The sequence below is a fragment of the Haemorhous mexicanus genome, chromosome 23, assembly GCF_027477595.1.
Source record: "Haemorhous mexicanus isolate bHaeMex1 chromosome 23, bHaeMex1.pri, whole genome shotgun sequence".
In the NCBI taxonomy this organism is placed as follows: domain Eukaryota; kingdom Metazoa; phylum Chordata; class Aves; order Passeriformes; family Fringillidae; genus Haemorhous; species Haemorhous mexicanus.
Window position 1 is genome coordinate 3,992,285 of NC_082363.1, and position 19,476 is coordinate 4,011,760.

At 49.1% G+C, this 19,476-nt stretch overlaps 1 protein-coding gene and 1 long non-coding RNA gene across 3 annotated transcripts in view; one reads left to right on the plus strand and one right to left on the minus strand.

Annotated features, from left to right (window-relative positions):
- Positions 1-6,131: 6,131 nt before the first annotated feature.
- On the minus strand, positions 6,132-13,200 carry LOC132337694 (uncharacterized). 2 transcript variants are annotated; one of them, XR_009489236.1, is made up of 3 exons: positions 13,108-13,200; positions 9,801-9,933; positions 6,132-9,136 (listed from the first exon to the last, which is right to left on the minus strand). It is a non-coding gene; the product is annotated as an uncharacterized LOC132337694 (long non-coding RNA). The 2 variants fall into 2 exon arrangements; XR_009489235.1 differs by lacking the exon at positions 13,108-13,200 and having other exon boundaries at positions 9,801-12,656.
- The window catches only part of LOC132337693 (kazrin), a 92,418-nt gene continuing 86,100 nt past the window's right edge, over positions 13,159-19,476 (plus strand). The window contains exon 1 of the mRNA XM_059866479.1: positions 13,159-13,321. Within this exon, the coding sequence (XP_059722462.1) occupies positions 13,159-13,321 (163 nt within the window). The remainder of the gene's footprint in view (positions 13,322-19,476) is intronic.

Genomic DNA, 19,476 nt, shown 5'->3' on the forward strand with positions numbered 1-19,476 from the left:
GGCAGTGAAAAGGCTTAAAATGATGTTCCTGGTGAACTTTAATTTCTGAACTTTCATTTCTGAACTTTAATTTCTAAACTTCAATTTCTGAACTTTAATTTCTGCACTTTAATTTCTGACTCCATTCCATTTCTGACTCTCCTGTGTGAGTGCACCCATGGGAGGTGCTGCCATTCAGTGGGTGCACTCAACTTGCTAAGGAAAATTAGGAGAAACTTTTTCTTTCTGTGCCAGAGGACTGCAAGAGTGAAAAAGCTCAAAATGATGTTCCTCAAAATGATGAACTTTACTTTCTGACTCCATTCCAAGCACCATGTGTGAACACACCCATGGGAGGTGCTGCCGTTCAGTGGATCCACTCAGCATGCAAGAAAAATTAAGAGAAATGTTTTGATTTTTCACCCAATGCTTGTTGACCTTGAAATTTGCCACCTGCCACAGCCTGGAGAAACCTGCCCCACCTGAGTGTTTGTTGGGGATGGAGGTGATTCCTGCAGCCTGGGACAGTGTTTGAACATCACCCAGCACAGGAGCATCACAGCCTTTTCATCTAGCAAGTGCTTCACCAATATAAATATTTAAGTACAATAAACAATTATGATCAAGTTTCTTGGGTGACTGCACACAGCAAGTGAATTTTAAATTCATTTCCCATGGGTATTGAGTCTTCACATTCACTTTCTGTGGATGTTCCTGCTAATAAAACTTCATTGCACAGAAAGAGAACACAAGAGGGATGCAAATATGACAAGGGCAAATTTGCTTAAGAGTTCAAATGAATATTCACCAACTTTTTATTATTTTTAAGTATTCATTCCTATTTGCTATAAAAAGATCATTTTATCTTTACTCTCCAAGCTCAGTGAAGCATGTTTGAGGTGTAATATGTATTTTCTTGTACTAATGGAAAGTTTTGTTACCAGCAAGTACAGAGTGCATTTAAAATGTGCTTTATCTCCAGGAAATGTCACTGCTGAGCCCACAGGAGTTACCACTGCCCTGATTTACATCTCTATTTCAACTCATCTTGCACCCTAAGGCTGGGATCTCCCTGGGTTTTCCCTCCTGTAAAGCTGCAGATCTCAGATCCAGATCCTGACACCATTCTTTTCCTCTGGTTTTCCCTGCTAAACTTTCATCTCGTGCTGCCCTCAGTTATGAGGATGCTGGAGATGTTTTTCCTTCTCACAAACTGAGATCCCCTTTGGAAGGACTTGGGGGTCACCGTGGCTCCATTTTGCCTGAGGCAGAGGGAGCACAGTTTTGACATCTTCATTTGATTTCTGTCCTGGAATTGAAAGAGATGCAAATTAGCAATAATGAATATTTTCATTAAAAGTGTCTAGACAGTACATCTGAGAACAGGATAATGATACTTCTGCTTTATGTAAAAAATTCTGAAGTAGACCCAGGATTTTTTTTCCTTTTTTTTTTTTGTCAGAAAAGATAACATTTATTTTTTAAAAAATGTAATTTAGTGTAAGTGAAATTAGGGTAATTGCTAATTATGTAACTGCAAATGAGGCAGATCTTTATCTTGAGTCAGGCTGCTCTGGTGCAGATTATGAACCGTTATTTCATGAGGTGGCATCAGAAGGCAAAAAATATCAGCAAAGCAGTCCTAAGTAATTTCTCATGTTTACCAAGAGCTTTTGGATAGTGAGGGGTGTGAGGCATGAGGGATGGAGCATCACCCCCTCTCACTGCAGAGGTTTTATCCCAGAATGGTTTGGGCTGGAAGGGACCTTAAAGCCCATCCAGTGCCACCCCTGCCATGGCAGGGACACCTCCCACTGTCCCAGGTGCTCCAGCCCTGTCCAGCCTGGCCTTGGGCACTGCCAGGGATCCAGGGGCAGCCCCAGCTGCTCTGGGCACCTGTGCCAGGGCCTGCCCACCCTCACAGCCAGAATTTCTTCCCAATACCTTCCAGATAGATTGGTATCCTTCCCCCTTTTCCATTTGTCTTCTGCTGTGTCAGAGCAAGCTCCCCCCTCCAGCCCTGCACTCCCCACACCTCAGCTCCATCAGGTGTGAGGCCCCAGGTTTTTCCAGGCTCATTGTCCCACCTGGGCCTCCAGCAGTGTGACAAACTGCACTTGACACCCAACAAAACTCCATCCCAGGGTGTTCAATGGCAACAGGTTTTATTTTCCATGTGTACTGGAAGGAAGTTAATAATACAAAACCCACCCTGGAGTCAAGTGCTGCAGAATGAAGTCAGGACCCTTATAGGATAAACACATTATCCTCATACAAGCTGCAGTCAGTGGGTATTGGAAAAATTAAATGCACTTGAATAGCTTTGCAGATATATCTCTGTCCCCATAAAAGCAACTGACAGGGAGCAAACACAAGAGCTTGGCTGTTGTCCTGCTTGGTTTAATTGCCTTTGGTGGGTTTTGTATCCATCACCTTCTTAAAATCCCCATGTCAACAACCCTGGCAGCTTCTTGTCCTGAAGACTTTGAGGTGATGGAGATGCTGGTCCCCACAGAGCCTCCTGCATCCACTGGAGCCTCCCAGCACGCTTAGATTCTCCTTAGGAATCCACCCAGCTGTGCTTTTAAAAAATATTATTAATTTAGCCTTTGGGGGAGGGTTAGGGGGGCATTACTTATCTGCCCTGGCTTTCTTAGAGTGATCCCTCTCTCCACCCTTCCCTGGGAGGGTGGGCAGCCCTGGCACAGGGTGCCCAGAGCAGCTGGGGCTGCCCCTGGATCCCTGGAGGTGTCCAAGGCCAGGTTGGACAGGTCTTGGAGCAGCTGGGACAGTGGAAGGTGTCCCTGCCATGGCAAATAAGCTTTAAGTTCCTTTTAAAGAACTTCAAGGTCCCTCCAGTCCAAACCACTCTGATTCTATGATAAGAAAACCATCTTTCCCCTGCTGTCTCACCAAGCCATCATTTGAGGCCATCTCCCTGTCCCCTGGAGAAAACTCCCCCATTTTCATACAAAGCTATTAATGTAGATAACATTAATTAGCCTCACCTGCATTAGCAGAGGATCATGCCCCAGGCCTCCTCTCTGAGAGGACTGAGCTCCTCCTGCCATGGCAGCTGGTGACCAGTGCAGCCCACCTGGGGGCACAGATTGCTCCCAGCAGCAGCTGGAGAGCAGCTGGAGGGGCTTGGCTCTGCCTGTGGCAGCTCCCAGCTGATCAGCCTTTCCTAGCATTTCTCCCCAAAGTGGAGGAAGTGGTCAGGGAGCTGTGGCAGCCTGGATTCCCCCCAGGCACAGCTGGGGAGTGATGCTGCAGGCTGGGAGGTGGCTGGCATGGAGCCTGGCTGCATGGCCCTTCCCTGGGGCAAAAAAAGCAGAAAATGCAGGAGTAATGGGAGCTATCTGGGATGATTTTAACTGTCAGATACCAGAAGCAAAGTAAAATGCCCAGATGAGTTGACAGCAGCTCAGTTTGATCCCTGCCATGACCTGACTTAGAGCCCAAATTTTTCAGAGGCTGATAATCACCTCGGAATTGATTTTGTACCAAGATACTTTATCACATGTATTTGGTGTGGTTTGATGGGCTTTTTAGAAGTAATCTAGGTCAAAGTTAAACAGACTTTATTAGAAGACACATGTTCCCTGCCCTTCCCTGGCTGGGTGTTCCTTTGGGGTAAATCATGGTGAGATGAAGGAATTGGGAATTTCTGGGTGTTCCTTTAGGGTAAGTCATGGTGAGATGAAGGAATTGCTGGGTGTTCCTTCAGGGTAAGTCATGGTGGGATGAAGGAATTGCTGGGTGTTCCTTTAGGGTAAGTCATGGTGGGATCAAGGAATTGGGAATTGCTGGGTGTTCCTTCAGGGTAAGTCATGGTGGGATGAAGGAATTGGGAATTGCTGGGTGTTCCTTCAGGGTAAGTCATGGTGAGATGAAGGAATTTCTGGGTGTTCCTTTAGGGCAAGTCATGGTGAGATGAAGGAATTGCTGGGTGTTCCTTCAGGGTAAATCATGGTGGGATGAAGGAATTGGGAATTGCTGGGTGTTCCTTTAGGGTAAGTCATGGTGAGATGAAGGAATTGCTGGGTGTTCCTTTAGGGTAAGTCATGGTGGGATCAAGGAATTGCTGGGTGTTCCTTTAGGGTAAGTCATGGTGAGATGAAGGAATTGCTGGGTGTTCCTTCAGGGTAAATCATGGTGGGATGAAGGAATTGCTGGGTGTTCCTTTGGGGTAAGTCATGGTGAGATGAAGGAATTGGGAATTGCTGGGTGTTCCTTTGGGGTAAATCATGGTGAGATGAAGGAATTGGGAATTGCTGGGTGTTCCTTTAGGGTAAGTCATGGTGAGATGAAGGAATTGGGAATTGCTGGGTGTTCCTTTAGGGTAAGTCATGGTGGGATGAAGGAATTGCTGGGTGTTCCTTTAGGGTAAATCATGGTAAGATGAAGGAATTGCTGGGTGTTCCTTTAGGGTAAGTCATGGTGGGATGAAGGAATTGGGAATTGCTGGGTGTTCCTTTAGGGTAAATCATGGTGAGATGAAGGAATTGCTGGGTGTTCCTTTAGGGTAAGTCATGGTGGGATGAAGGAATTGCTGGGTGTTCCTTTAGGGTAAATCATGGTAAGATGAAGGAATTGCTGGGTGTTCCTTTAGGGTAAGTCATGGTGGGATGAAGGAATTGGGAATTGCTGGGTGTTCCTTTAGGGTAAGTCATGGTGGGATGAAGGAATTGCTGGGTGTTCCTTTAGGGTAAGTCATGGTGGGATGAAGGAATTGCTGGGTGTTCCTTTAGGGTAAATCATGGTAAGATGAAGGAATTGCTGGGTGTTCCTTTAGGGTAAGTCATGGTGGGATGAAGGAATTGGGAATTGCTGGGTGTTCCTTTAGGGTAAGTCATGGTGAGATGAAGGAATTGCTGGGTGTTCCTTTAGGGTAAATCATGGTGGGATGAAGGAATTGGGAATTGCTGGGTGTTCCTTTAGGGTAAGTCATGGTGGGATGAAGGAATTGCTGGGTGTTCCTTTAGGGTAAATCATGGTGGGATGAAGGAATTGCTGGGTGTTCCTTTAGGGTAAGTCATGGTGGGATCAAGGAATTGCTGGGTGTTCCTTCAGGGTAAGTCATGGTCAGATGAAGGAATTGCTCCTGATTTAAGTGGAAAGCCTTGCTCTGTTTCAGGGTTCAGGTGCCCTGTCCCACTGGACCTTGGTCACACCCTGCTCCAGCCCAGCTGTTCCTCAGTTTCCCCATCTCTGAGGTGACACCTGCAGTTTCCTCCTACCTACCCCAAGAAAAAGAACACTTGTGGATTATCTGGTGTAGGGGGATTTCTCTCACTCCTGGAAAAGTGCTGTTTTTCTCAGGGTAGCCAACCTGTGGTACAAACCCTTAAAGAGATGCACATCAGGAGACTCCAAGCCCCAAATTCACAGAATCAAGGGATCCATACTGACACCTTAAAACATGACTGTAATTAAAGTAACATGTGGATGTAGAAATAGAATGCCAAATTTTCAGCTGCCTTCTCAATGCTGAAACTTTATCTAGGTGTATTTTTAGGTCTTTCACAGGTTAGTGGGGAGTGTAATTACAGGTTTGTATGCAATACAGGATTAGTCCACCCTGCTGGTAGCATTTTGGATAAAACCAGGGAAAATGGAGGAGGGCAGGGGGAGGGGAAGGCTGTTTTTATTGTTCCACACTCCCAGCACATTCTTGTGAAAATATTGTGAAAGAGTCTGCTTTGGCAGCAGGGTGATCCCCAAGCCAGGCGTGACCCAGGGCTGGTGGCACTGACAGAGCAAGGGAGGGTGATGGCACTTGGAGCAGAACCTGGGTTCTTTCACCTGAAAGAAAAGGGAAGGACTAAACTGAGTTTCACTCTTGTCTGGATTGGGCTGTTTTGTCCCTGAAACGCCCGTGGGAATTTTGTGGATGCTCAGGTGCTCCCTGCCTGCTGGGGGCCAGTGGGGGACAGTGTGCTGTGCCTGTCAAAACCCCTCTCTGCTACAGTCTGGAGTTCTCCATTTCTGAATTCAGTTTAGGATTATTTTAGAGGGCTGGACCACCCTTGAGGTCTTGTCTTTCAGTTGCTTGATAAATATTGCAATTTTAAAAATCACATTTTCTCTGATGCTGTTGATTTGTGGGGTGCCCCAACAATGGAAGGAATGATGGATCTGACTCCATGTTCTCAGAAGGACAATTTATTACTTTATAATACTATATTGTATATACTAAACTATACTGAAGAATGCAGAAAGGATACAGACAGAAGGCTAAAAAGATAATAATGAAAACTTGTGACTCTTTCCAGAGCTCTGACACAGCCTGGCCCTGATTGCCCAAAGAGTGAAAACAACTCCCAGCAGAATGCAATGGAACAATCACCTGTGGGTGAACAATCTCCAAACACATTCCACATGTGAGCACAACACAGGAGAAGCAAATGAAATCAGAATTGTTTTCCTTTTTCTCCGAGGCTTCTCAGTTTCCCAGGAGAAAAATCCTGGGCAAAGGGATTTTTCAGAAAACGTGACTGTGACATGATGCTCCAGCTGACCCTTCCCACGTGCCCTGCCCTGTGGCCCCTGTTCCCAGTTCTGTTTTCTGGGAAGAGAGCAGAGGGAGCTGCTCTTCCACTGGTTCTGCCCGTGGTGTTTATTGCCACAGCTGAAACAGATGAGTACAAATATTTATTTCTGCCTCCTGCCCTAATTAGGACAGTGATTTTACCTGTGATCCATCAGGCTGAAGCATTTGGAGGGTCATGAGAATGCAAAAACTCGGAGTTTCACCTTGCCTCTGCTAATGCCAAATCTTCATAGGAATCGGCTTGCCGGGACAAAGGAGCTGTCAGATGAGTGCTGATGCTCCGCTAATGGCAGGGTAGGGTGACCCACCCTGGCGTGTCAGCACTGCTGCTGAGGGAAACACGGAGACAAACCCATAATCACCTTTCCTGCATCTCTCCCACTAACACCTCATTTAAGTATATATTTGTCTGCTGATTGATCACAGGATTTTTTTCACGGCACACATTATCCTGCTGAGTGCTTCACATTCTCACCATTCATTGGAGCTCCCACATGGTGCTCATCACAGAACAGGAGGGAAATGCAAAGATAACGTCTCCACAGAGTCCCCACTCCCACCTTCCCAGGGAAGTCTTGGGGGATCAGCAGGACCTGATCTCCCAGATCACCCTGGCAGCTCTGAAAAAGCCCAACCAAATCTCCCTGATTTGTGATGGGGAAAAGAGGGGAAAGTGGCATTTCATTCAGACTTCACCTGAAATGACAGCACAGGGGGGAATGGCTTCCCACTGACAGAGGGCAGGGTTACACTGGGTGTGAGGAAGAAATTCTTAACTGGGAGGGTGGTGAGGCCCCGGAACTGAGAAGCTGTGGCTGCCCCTGGATCCCTGGAAGTGTCCAAGGCAGGGATGGACAGGGCTTGGAGCAGCCTGGGACAGTGGAAGGTGTCTCTGCCCATGGCAGGGGCTGGAATGAGATGGTCCTTAAGGTCTCTTCCAGCCCAAAGGACTCTAAAACTGCTCCTGGGTGGGGATCTCTGGAGTGGAGACCACCATGGATCAGAGGCATTTTGCAGGAAAGCAAAATGATCACAGCACATCATCACCACTGTCTCTATCTCCCGTGAAAGGGAGCACTTCACACATAGCTGGCAGTGGAGAACGTGTTAAAATAGGAGGGCGAACCAGAGCTAATTTTTTGTCAAGGTTTCTAGATTGAGTGGTGAGGTGAGACTGGAGTCATCTTGGAGATGGCTGCAGCACATCAACCTTGCTCGAATGTGGAGTTTTAATGGCTTAATCCACCCTTCAGAACCCCAGGCAGGTGGGAGAGGCACGGCAGTTCATCACCAAGGAGAAAACACCCCAAACTGGCACTGAACCCCAAAGGTTTTATGTTTAGCAGAGACCCTGAACCTCCTGGGTAATCTGTCTTGGGTAAGAAAGCAGAACCCAAAAACATGTTCAACGTTTTGGGTCCATTGCAGTGAGAGCTCATCACTGAGGCTGATACCTGCTCATGCAGAGCTGGCTGCTGACAATAAACATTTAAACACAGGCTGAGCACACCCAGATTCATGGACTGCTGTAATTCATTAAATAAATGTTGGGTTTAACAGCCCCGTGTCCAAAGCTGGTGCCATGGATGTGCTCAGCTGTGAAATATGCTGTGGAAGTCATTGGTTTGCAAAGGGGTCTAGAAATCTGCTTTCTATTAACATAAAATGGGTTTACTGCAGAAAAATCTCTGGCATCACATTTTTCTCTCAATTATCCCTTCTCAGTGGGATTCCTTGAGGTTTGTGCCGGGTAACTGAGATGTGTCTAAGCTGGGGGGTTTGGAGCTGGGGTTTGTTTTGATCCATTAAGCTTGTATCTCGCCACAGTGATGTAATTCCCCCAGTCTGAGACACTTTATAAACATTAATGGGTTTGTTTTCATGGTCCCCAGGGATGTGCAGCACAGGAAGGTCGCCAAGACCATTTTACCCTCACAGAAAAAGAGATGGGGAAATGTGGCAAGGGGGGAAACAGAATATTCACTCAAATTTTAAACCTGTCCATCCTTAGCTCTGTTTAATTCAGTTTTAATAACTTATAAGTGAGTAACTCTAACTTAATTATAAGTTTTAATAACTTGTAAGTTATTAGTTTTAATAACTAATAAGTTACTACAGCAGCATCACATCAGCAAGGTTTGCATAAAGATGCTGCTGAGGAAGCTGAGGAAGGAAAGAGTTGGTGCTCTGTATTTTATGAGTGAGAGGGGTGTAAAATGCAGTTATAACTACACCTTTGCAGAGGGGAAAAAGAAAAAAGCAGATATTAACAACTGCTGTAGCTTTGATGGGAATTATTTAGTGGAGATGTGCTGGAGGAGACTGTGGAATGTGGGCCAGGCTGAGCTTTTCCTGGGGACTGCTGCTGAAGCTGCTGGTCTCTTGGACTGGATTTTCTTGGTGATAAACAGCCACAGAGATGCCTCTGGTGATATTTGGAAGGGGCCAGTTGGAAGCTGGCCCTACAGCGTGCCAGGGCACAACAAACCTGGGGCACAGATCAAAAATCCCTCTTTGGAGATCTTTTTCCCATCACACATTTTTGAGGATGTACTGAAAGAAGCTGGTGGTGCTCACAGCTCTTTCAGCTGGGAATTGTTCCTGCAAACAGAGATACATGGAGCAGATGAGAAATTAATGTAAATACACAGGCAGAAGGCAATTCTTTTGGAGGAAGCGAGGCAGAGGCAGATAAAAAGCAATCAGCAGAATTTACATAAGCCTTCCCCATCACAGAGGTCATCATTCTGCAGGATGACACATGGAAATTCATTTTTATTAAATTCTGGATGATTATTTAATTGGAAAAAGAAGGATTTAATTGAATCAAGTCAAAGGGCCCTATTAGATTACGTTCAACCTTAACACAGAAGGCTTTTCCCATTGAGTTAAACTGGTTCCTTTGCATATTGTACATATTAAACTATAAAAAGTGCTAATCTGAATAGCAAATTAAAGGGTTTGGAAGGCCTGAATGGTACTCATGTGCTTCTCAACCCTTTTTCATCTTCTAAGTCTTCTCATATTCCCTTCCCTGTACTCCTTAGGTTGTAACAGGAGCAAAGATGAAGGGTGGAACTCTCAAATGTTTCTCTTCCCATGTTTATTCCATGTACACACGCTTGAGGAACAGCCTGCCTGGATGTGATGGCACTGCCAGAACACATTGCCCAAAACTGAGGGTGCTCTCCAGCTTTTCAAGGCTCCCCTTGCAGCACCTGAACAGATGCTGGGTAGTAAGGTTGAATGAAGATTTGTGACTTACTGGCATGGACTCAGGCTTCCCTTGTGTCCTTAGGAAATATTCCCAATCTCTTCATGCCTCATCTGCACAGCCAGGGACTCCCATCCCTTTGGGACACAGACTCCTTGCAGAGCTGTCAACTTCCTGGTAAAAGCTGGAATAAAAAAAAAATTAAATTTAAAAAATATCATCAAAGCAATTTTGGGAAATAATATGTTTCTAATTTTGTGTCTTTAATTAGCTGTTAATTTCAAATTTTTCTTAATTTAAAACTAAAAGGAGTAAGGGATGGAGGCACAATTCATTTCCTAAAGTTTCATTTCATCCCAATTTTGAGGTTTCCAGCAAAGGCTTGGCTTTCTGGCTGGGAGCTGGCACAACCCAGCTGGGTTGGGAGTGCCCCATCCTTGTGCCTTTCCTCTGGCTGATATTGCTGGATTGCTGGGACACTCTCTGCTCCTTCCAGGAGGAAGCTCAGAGAAATCAAATTCTGCTCTGAGAAACCAAAATCAATTTTAATGGATCCAGCTGTTCCCCAGTAAGGATAGGAGGAAGCATGGGAAAGGGAGAAAATCTTCCAAGATCTCTTCAGGGAGATTTGAAAGTAGTAAGGAAAGTTTTCAGAGTGAGGTTTTTAACTTACCCATGAGGCCACAGCCAACTTTAGGACACATTTTAAATAACCATGTGCTAATGTAGAAATTCTCTTTGTCAGTAAATTTTAAAAATTCCAGTTCTGACAGTGCAGCAACTCAACCAGTCTATTATTAAAGTTAGATTGAGTAAGAAACATCATTTGGAATTTGCCTTAGCAGCTAAATGGGTTCTTGGAAGGTTCAAATCAGCTTTAACCTGATTTTTTTATGATAAAAATAATGTGCTGGTACTTTAAAGCCAAGTTCCCTTTTGCTGAAGCTTTACTTTTATTCAAGTGCAATGAGTAAGTTTTGCATGTACAGTACTGGGATTGCACACTCAGGTTATCTGGTTACATCCATAATTCTCCCATTTGCAAACACAGTTTGCAGCACATGCTCATGCAAATTAGGTATGAAACTGGGCATTTATCTTGATTAGAATTAATTTGCTTTATATACATACAGAGCTTTATCTCATTCAGGGATGGCTGTAGAGATGATGGAGAGAGAATTTCAAAAATTGCACTTACTCTCCTTGTGGGTTGTTTGTTGGCCCTCTGGGAATTCATTAAGGAAAACAGACCTGTCCACTGATATTCTGAGTGCCCTGGTCCAGCACCCAGCTTGGGCTGCAGACACTGCTGGAGACTCCCTGCCAGGAATAATTGTCCCTTGCAAAAGCCACTCTACCATTTCATGGAATAAATGCTAAATTTTCTCTGTTTTACAATATCCAGATGGATTGATCCAGATGGATGTAAGGACTAGATGCCACTTGCCAAGGACTCATTCCTTTTGACTCTTGGAGAGCTGGTTGTGCCCAGCATCCAGATCAGACCTGAGGTTTTGGGGGATCCAGGCTGCTCTTGTTGATGTTTTTCAGCAGACTGACACAGCAGATTTTCCCCATTTCTGTCCCCAAAAGCTGCCTGGGGACTCTGCACACCAGAGAGCTCCTGCAGAGCCCCATCCCCTCAGTCCCTGGGTGTGGGGGATGGTGAAGTGCTCCTGCTTTTCCTCATGCCCAGCCTCTCCTGGAGCCACCCCTGCAGCTCTCAAGAGCAGGAGCCCTTTTCTATCTTTTTACTGCATTTTGAATCAGGGCTCTGCAGTGCCAGTGCTGCACAAGGACACCCTGAAGTTCAAAGAACTGCCCCAAATTCTCAGCTTGTTGTGCCAAAAGCCTGAATTTAGGCAAATACCAGAGGTTTTAGCAAATTGTGCTGGGCTGTTTCTCCCCCTTTACTCACAGGTCATGATTTTCTCTGACTTCCCCCTTTAACAAGAGTCCTTGCTCAGCATCCTGGCTCCTTGCTGTGCTTCCCACACCACTCCTGCTCCTGTGAGGCTCCCACCCCACTGCCATGGGGGCTCCTGCCCAGTTCCCAAACCCATCTGTGAACTTGTCCAGGTACAGGTGGCTCAGGTGACAACTCTCAGCACGGCTGCCTGCAGATTTGGGATGCAGGGATGGAGTGGGGAGGTACAGCTGGGTGGGCCATGGTCTCCAAAGCATCCCTGTCTGTGGGGCTTGGATCAGCCTGGTGTGGTGGAAGGTGTTGGAATGAGACGATCTTTAAGGTCCTTTCCAACACAAATCACTCTGTGATTCTACAGTTTCACTTGAGTGAGGATGAAGCCATCTGCACGGCTGCCAGGGGCAGGGTGGCAGCTCTGCAGGCTTGCTGCAGCCCTGGCAAACACACAAGTGGATCCCTCTGAGGGATGGATAAGGCACAGGGAAACATCCGCGCTCCCTCTAGCAGTCGCCAGCGAATGGATGATACCAATAATTCTCGATTTTTCACCCTGGGTTCGTGCCACGTGAACCGCCACTGTAAGAGCTCCTGCACTAGTACTGCTGCAGTGGTGACAGCGCTCAGGTGGCTCTTTCCCCCCCCTCGCCCCAAAATCCTTCCAGGGCGATTTTTGGAGCCCCTTTTCCTCCACCTGCTGCGGGCAGCTGCCGGGCACTGCCACGCTCAGGGTGAAGCCGAGCGCGGTTAGCAGAGCGGTTCTTCACCGGTGCCATTGTGAGCTCACCGCGGGCACTGCAGCATCCCCGCAGCACCCCTGAACTTCCCGGGGGGCTGCGGGGGGGTCTCGCTCCCGGCGCGGCGCGGGCACCGCAGGCTCCCCCCGCCCCGCACGGCCGGGACCCGCCCGCCGCAGCCGCGCTCCCACCGCGGATGCCCTCGGCCGAGCTGCCATCGCCTCCGTCGCGGCCCTGCCCGGGCTGCCGGGGGGGGCAACAGGTAGGGGGTACCCCCACCCCCCGCACAACCTGTTTCTCTTGTACCCCCTCTGCAAGCCTCCCCCCCCCCCCCGCTTTCCTCCGCACACCCCCTCGCAGAGCCCCTCTCCCCTTCGCGCTCCCCTTGCACAGCCCCCTCCCCTCCGCACACTCCCCCTCCCTTTGTCCCCCTTTGCAAAGCCCCCCTCCCTTTGCACCTCCTTGCACAGATCCCCTTCCCCTTTCCACCTTCCCCTCTGGGAGTCCCCCTCCCCTGGCACAGAGCCCCCTCCCCTTTGTCCCCCCGGCAGAGCCCCCCTCGCACCCTCCCAGCCCCCTCCCCTCGCGCCGCCCCCTCGCACCGCCCACTCCCCTCTCGCTGCTCCCCTCCGGCAGCCCCTGCCCCCCCTGCCCAGCACAGCCCCCTGCCCGCCCCCCCCGCCGCTCCCTCTCTCACCTCTCTCTCTCTCCTCCTCTTCCTCCCTCCCCCCAGGCCAAAATCCTGCACATGATGGACGACAACAAGCAGCTGGCGCTGCGCATCGACGGGGCGCTGCAGGCGGCGGGCCAGGAGGTGACGGCGCTGCGCGCCGAGCTGGCGGCCACCGGCCGGCGCCTGGCCGAGCTGGGCAGCGACCCGGCCATGGAGCACGGCCCGCACGGCGCGCAAGGTGGGTCCCGCCGCGGGCAGGGGGCGAGGGGGCTCCGGGCAGCCGCTGGGGGACACTCCCGGCCGCCGCCTCCGCTCGGTGTTATTGTCCATTGTTTATTTTGGGGGTGCCCGGCGCGTCCCGTCGGGCCGTGGTTGCGGGTTCCCGCCGGGTTCGGAGCACGGTCCTTCCCTGCTGCGGCTGCTGCCGGCGCCGCGCTCGGCTCCAGCAGCCCCGGCATGAGGAGGGACCCCCCCGCCCCAAATACTCACTGCCCCCCGCGTCCTCCCGCCGCCGCCGCCACCACCATCACCGCCCCCTCTGTTCCCATCCCCTCGCCGCACCCCGCCCCGAGGTTCCCCCTGGCCGGCTCTCCCCGGTAATCCCGCGCCCTCAGCCGGTTTCGTAATTCGGTAGGAAAGCAGCCATGTTACCGCCGCGATCCGCGCTCCGCGCTCCGGCCCCGCACCGAGCCCCGGCCCCGGCGCTCCCCGGCTGCCCCGGCCCGGGGCTCGGACCGGCCCGGGGCTCGGGCTGCGGGGCTCGGACCGCGCCCGGAGCCCACCCCGAGCCCCGGCACCCCCGGGTAGGTTCGGACAGCCCCTGTGCCCGGCACACACCCCCTCTGCCCCCCGCATCCCTGAAAAGTTGTCTCCGTGCCTCGGGGCCGAGCGTGGAAAGCGGGGTGCAGGGGGAGCGGGAAGAGACTTTGCGTGGTGGGTGAGGAACTGAGCCCGAATCGCTCCCGTAGTACTCGTGGTGCTCTCGCCAGGCTGGAATTCAGTTTCCTGCTAATCGAAGTGTGTTGCCATCGCTGATACGTTTTTATTTGAATGCTTTTGTATTTTAAGGTTTAAATTTCCCCAATAATTACAGGTTTGCATGACAGTTTACCCCGAGCAGCCTTGATGTCAGAACAGAAATAGTGCGAGCCCTCCTCTTTCCCGATAACTGAATTTACACCTGTGTGATAAAAACGTCAGTAGCTGTTATTTACTCGTTACTTATTTACTGTATCTCTTGGTAGGGTGGTTCGGCGCTATTTTAAATAACAGTAGCATTTTGGTGAAGCTCTTCAAGGGTAGCATAGCGTTTGGCGGGGCATAGTTGCTGCCGGCAGGATGTAATCATGGAATTACAGAATCACAGAACACTTTGAGTTGTAAAGGATCATAAAGATCATCTTGTTTCAACCCCCCTGCCACGGCTGGAACTGATTGGATTGCATTGCCGGTGTGTTGTTGTTCGTGGCAAACTGATTTAGAGGGATTAATTAGTGGTTTTATTCCATCCAGCTTGTGTTTCACTGTTTTGGTGGTGGGGGTGTGGGGTGTGAATTCCACTCACCCGGCTGAGCTTCCTGGTGGCTGTGGGGATGTAGGAAGAGAAGTTACCTGTGTGGCCAGGGATTTTCTGAAATGCTGTGCAGAGGTTGGGGTAATCTCAGCCTCCCTCTGCCGTACACCACAGCCAGGCTACTGAGGCTCTTTGCTTTTATAAAAATCTGCTGAAAGGGCAGAGGGAGGATGCCAGCCTCCATCCTCCCCTGTGGAGCAGGGGCATCGGGAATGCAGATGGTGACACGATGTACAGGGCATGCATGTGGAAATGCAGGCTTCCAGCCAGGAAAGCAGGTAAAACCCTTCAGCTGCTCGTGCTCACACTGATTTCTGTGTGTGTGTGTGTTCAGTGTTTGCTTTCGTTTCCTCTCCAGGACACTCCTGGGGAGATGCACGTTTCGGCAGTGGGTCCTGGCAAGGGACAGGGGGGTGTGTTCTCTGAGGTTAGGGAGTTTTTTGTTCTCCTCAGAGGTTTAGTAATCTGTTGAGTGATGAAAAAAAACTCCTCTTTGTGTTCCTTTACTATCAGCATGCTGGAAAACAGTTGGTGCCCTGTAAAGGTGCCAGAGAAATGTGCTCCATTCCCCAAAGCCTGCGTGTTTCTGCTTATAACTCCGACTACACGTGCTTTGGAGTTGTGGGGTCCCTGTGATGGGGGAAGGGGAAGAGTGGCCCCACCCTCAGCTGGGTGGGAGAGTGGTACCTGCAGCTGAAGTTGCTGGAGGGTTTGCTCCATCTTCCCACTCTCTCAGCTGAGAAATTTGGCTCAGCACGCTGCTGACTCGGAGTGAGGAGAAAGGACGCTTCCGCAGCAAGGTGTGACTCCATGGCCTCGTGGCTGTGAATGAGTCTTTGTCTTTCCCCATGAATTTAATAAGCTGTTATTAAATCTGTGATGTATCCAGCCCTGTGCCACTGGTGTTGTAACAGAAGTCAATCAGTTCAGCGTAAAATTGTATCTAAAGAGTGTTTTGTCTGTCATGCTTAGGAAGGAAAAGGGGGAGAGTACTTGATCTCTGCAAAACCCACTGAGTGGATTCACTCTGCTTTGTGTTTCCTCCCTGAGTTTGGTACTATTGTTTATATGCTGCCATAAATGCTCTCCTACATCACTCTGTGTTTGTGTAGACAGGCCCAAGATATCTATAGTGAGCCATATGCTTTTCCTCAAGGATTCTGAGACGACGTTCAGAAGGATGGGGTGAAAACAAGAATCTCTGAATAGCTCTGCTGTTGTGTGTCTCCTAAGTAGGAGGCTGCCAAGCTGTTTGATTTATGCAAATGTATTAAAGGCAGGCAGGAGGATGGGGAATAGGGTGGCAGCCTGCAAGTGCAGATTTGGGGTGTGCTGGTGGTGCTCAGTGGCAGGTGGGTGTGTGGTGGAGTTTGCTTTGGTCCAGGAGGAAAAGCCTGTGGTGAAATCATCCGGTCCCTTTGCTTATAGAATCCCAGACTGGTTTGGCTTGGAAGGAACTTTAAAGATCATCCAGTTCCAGCTCTCTGCCACAGGCAGGGACACCTTCCACTATCCCAGGGTGCTCCAGTCCCCATCCAGCCTGGCCTTGGACACTTCCAGGGGTCATGGGGCAGCCACAGCTTCTCTGGGCAGCCTGTGCCAGGGCCTGCCCACCCTGACAGGGGAGAATTCCTTCCGTGTGGTGGGAAGGAGCTCACGATCACAGTGCTGCAGGCAGCTGCTCCAGGTCAGTCCCAAGCTGTATGGAAGGAGGTGAATGTGTGTCTCTGTGCCATGCTCAGTCGGTAATTAATACTGAGCATGTCAGATGTGTTATTTGTGTAATTATGGTGCAGCTTGAGACAGCTGGAGGTAATAACTCTGCCCCTTTTGTGCACTCTGAGACTTTTTTTTCTGCTACAGTGTGCTATTTGTGCCATGACAAGGTATGTTTTGAGGGCCTCTTTTCCGTAATTTTAATCAAAACTGAAAGAATTCTGCAAAGAGGGGGAGCAGGATGGTGGGTGTGCGTAGGTAGGCAGGAATGGAACTTGTACATTGTTACAGTCCTTAGCCTGAGTGTTAATCATTCAAACCTCTCAGCCCTGACAATCTCTTTTAACCAGTGAGTTAGCTGGGAGAAGTATTTTGGCTGCAGCCTCTGTCTAAACTTGGATGCAGATCAGGGTGGAAATCAATACTTCATGTCCCCAGCTTTTAGCCCAGCAGTTACAGGCAGCACTCAGTAACATCTCTGCAGCTGTGTGTCAGCACCCTCGTGTTGGAATCCTTGCTTGAATTTGTATTGGTGGAATTGATGGTGAGCACAGATGTGCCCAGTGCTCTGGGGTGGGATGCTGGTAATGGGAGGGGGATGCAGCAGAGCATTGCTGTGGAGGGTCCATGCTTAGCTGTGACCCCTGTCCATGCTGGCTGCACCTCTGGGCTTTTGGCTTCATGGCTTTGCCCAACCTACAGAATCACAAGGTTGGAAGAGACCTTCGAGTCCAACCCAGCCCCAACCCCTCAAGTAAACCCTGGCACCCAGTGCCACACCCAGGGATGGTGACTCCACCATCTCCCTGGTTCCTGGAATTCCCCAAATTTTCTAAATTCACAGAATTACCCCAAATTCTCAGAATCCCCAGGTTGGAAGAGACCTTCAAGACCATCGAGTCCAACCCAGCCCCAACACCCCAACTCAACCCTGGCACCCAGTGCCACATCCAGGCTTTGTTAAACACCCCCAGGGATGGGGGCTGCACCACCTCCCTGGGCAGCCATTCCAGAACTTTATCACTCTTTCTGTGAAAAACTTTTTCCTAATATCCAACCTGTATAATACACCTGTATTTTCAGCAGTTTGGTTTAAAACACTGTCTGTGTGGAAAACTGAAGTCTGGTGGTGCCTTGCCACGCTGCATCAGGTGTTTGGTCCGTTCAGCCTCGTGTTTTTGCTTTAGTCTCCTTCCCACATTAAATGGAAAACACCTTAATTAATTAATGTTGGTAAAGTGCTTGAAGATGTAACACGCAATCAATGGCTAAGTGTTGTTAATAACACCTCGCTCGGAGTTTGGCTTATCTCATTGCTGATTTCAGAGTGGTGCTGGCACACTGTGATCACTGTCTCCTGGCCCGTGGTGGTGTTTGCCACGGGTGCTGCCACAATTCAGCTGGGGCTGGGGCAGGAGCTGCACCCTGCTCGTGCAGTAACTGAAGGGCTGCTCCTTGCTGCACTGTTATCTCAGCACGTGCAGCCTAAGAGAGATTTCAGTTGTATCTTGGTATGTGCTGATGCCAAGGGGCCAGGAGGACCTTTCTGCTCACGACAGCCTAAAATAGAGTTTTTTCTTTTTCTCTTTGATCTCAGTATCCTTTCATAGCTACAATGCAAAGACTTTGACTTTTGCCCGGGAGGCAATCAGTTACCTCTGTGCTGTTGCTATTTTGTGAGTAATCATCTCTGGCTGTTGAAAATGTACCATTTTCATCTCTTCAGAAATCTTCCCTGCTATTTGTTCTTCCAGAGCTGGAGAGCTGATACTGTAAAGAAGCCTGAGGAATTTGGATGCTGCTGCCCAGTTGGGTATTGGGAGCATTTTTGTACCATGCTTATCACCAGATCAAGGTCTTGCTGTACTGTTACTCTTTCTAATAATTTCCTACTTTGTTTCCCTTTGTCCTGCGTAGTTCAGGGAGCAACTTGTTTCATGCTCTAAAACAATTGCCTGTGCTGGGAAATAAATCTGTGCTTAGCAATGTTCCCATGGCTGCTTTAGACACAGGGAACTGCCTGCTGATAACACTCCAGGTCCCTGCTATATCCTAGTCTTTGAAGATGTTAATTTAAGTATCTTTTCTGGAGCTTTCCTATTCAAAAGCCTCATCTGGCATGGTTAGCATAATATTTAGATTATCATTGCTTTAGGCTTTGTCCAGGGGAGTTAAAATGAAGCTTCTAAGGATGAGTAAGCTCAAATAAACTGAAGTTGAAGGAGGACTTAATCCAGGGCTTTTGACTCACCAGTTTGAAATATAACCATGAAAATGGTGTTAGATTTGCAGGTGGGCAGAGGGACGTAGAAATAAGTCTCAGTCTTAATTTGGGGAAGATGAGATATGATTTTGTGGGTTGTATTCAGGCACTCTCAGATATTCACTGCTGGGGCTGGGTGTCATCCAAGAGGACAGTCTGTCCTCTCATTACTTCTTCTTTTTCCTCCAGATACATCAGTGGACTTGGTGTTCTCAGTCCCTGGGGCTGAATATGGAGTTCTCTGAGATGCCAAAAGAGGCTTTACAGCCATGAGCAGGAGCTCCTGGCCCAGCCTTGGGGTGCCAACACCTTTCCTTGAGTGCTCCCTGCTCCTCTCTGTGCTTCAAGTACCTCACTGTACACCAGGCACTAGCAGGATGTAGAGCAAAACTTCAGCCTCCAGCTTGTTAAAATTCAATCCTCAGGACTTCTCATGCCAGCAAAGCATGAGATCAGTGCTCTGCTCCTGGCACAGCATCTGCAGAACCTGGTGCTCATAACACAGCAGGCAGGGCAGGGCAGGGCAGCAGCTACACAGAAACCCCCAGGGAATCAGTCACCCAGAGGGCTCATTTTTCAGGAGACATCCTCACCCTTGGGATGCTGAAGGCTCAGGGGGTTGCTTCTCGTTGCTTTGCAACCCCTTCCTGTTTTTCATTTCTGTGTTGTTTTACTTGAGCATTTATGGGGGATGTTCTTGGATATTGAGATGGATTTTGGGGAACCTCCAGCTAGATGATTTTGGTGTTTGGAAATGTGTCCTGTGGTAGCAGGAGGTGGGATTGCTTTAGCTTTTTTTTTTAAGGAAAAAGAAGCAATCCCACCAGAATATGGAAGTGGA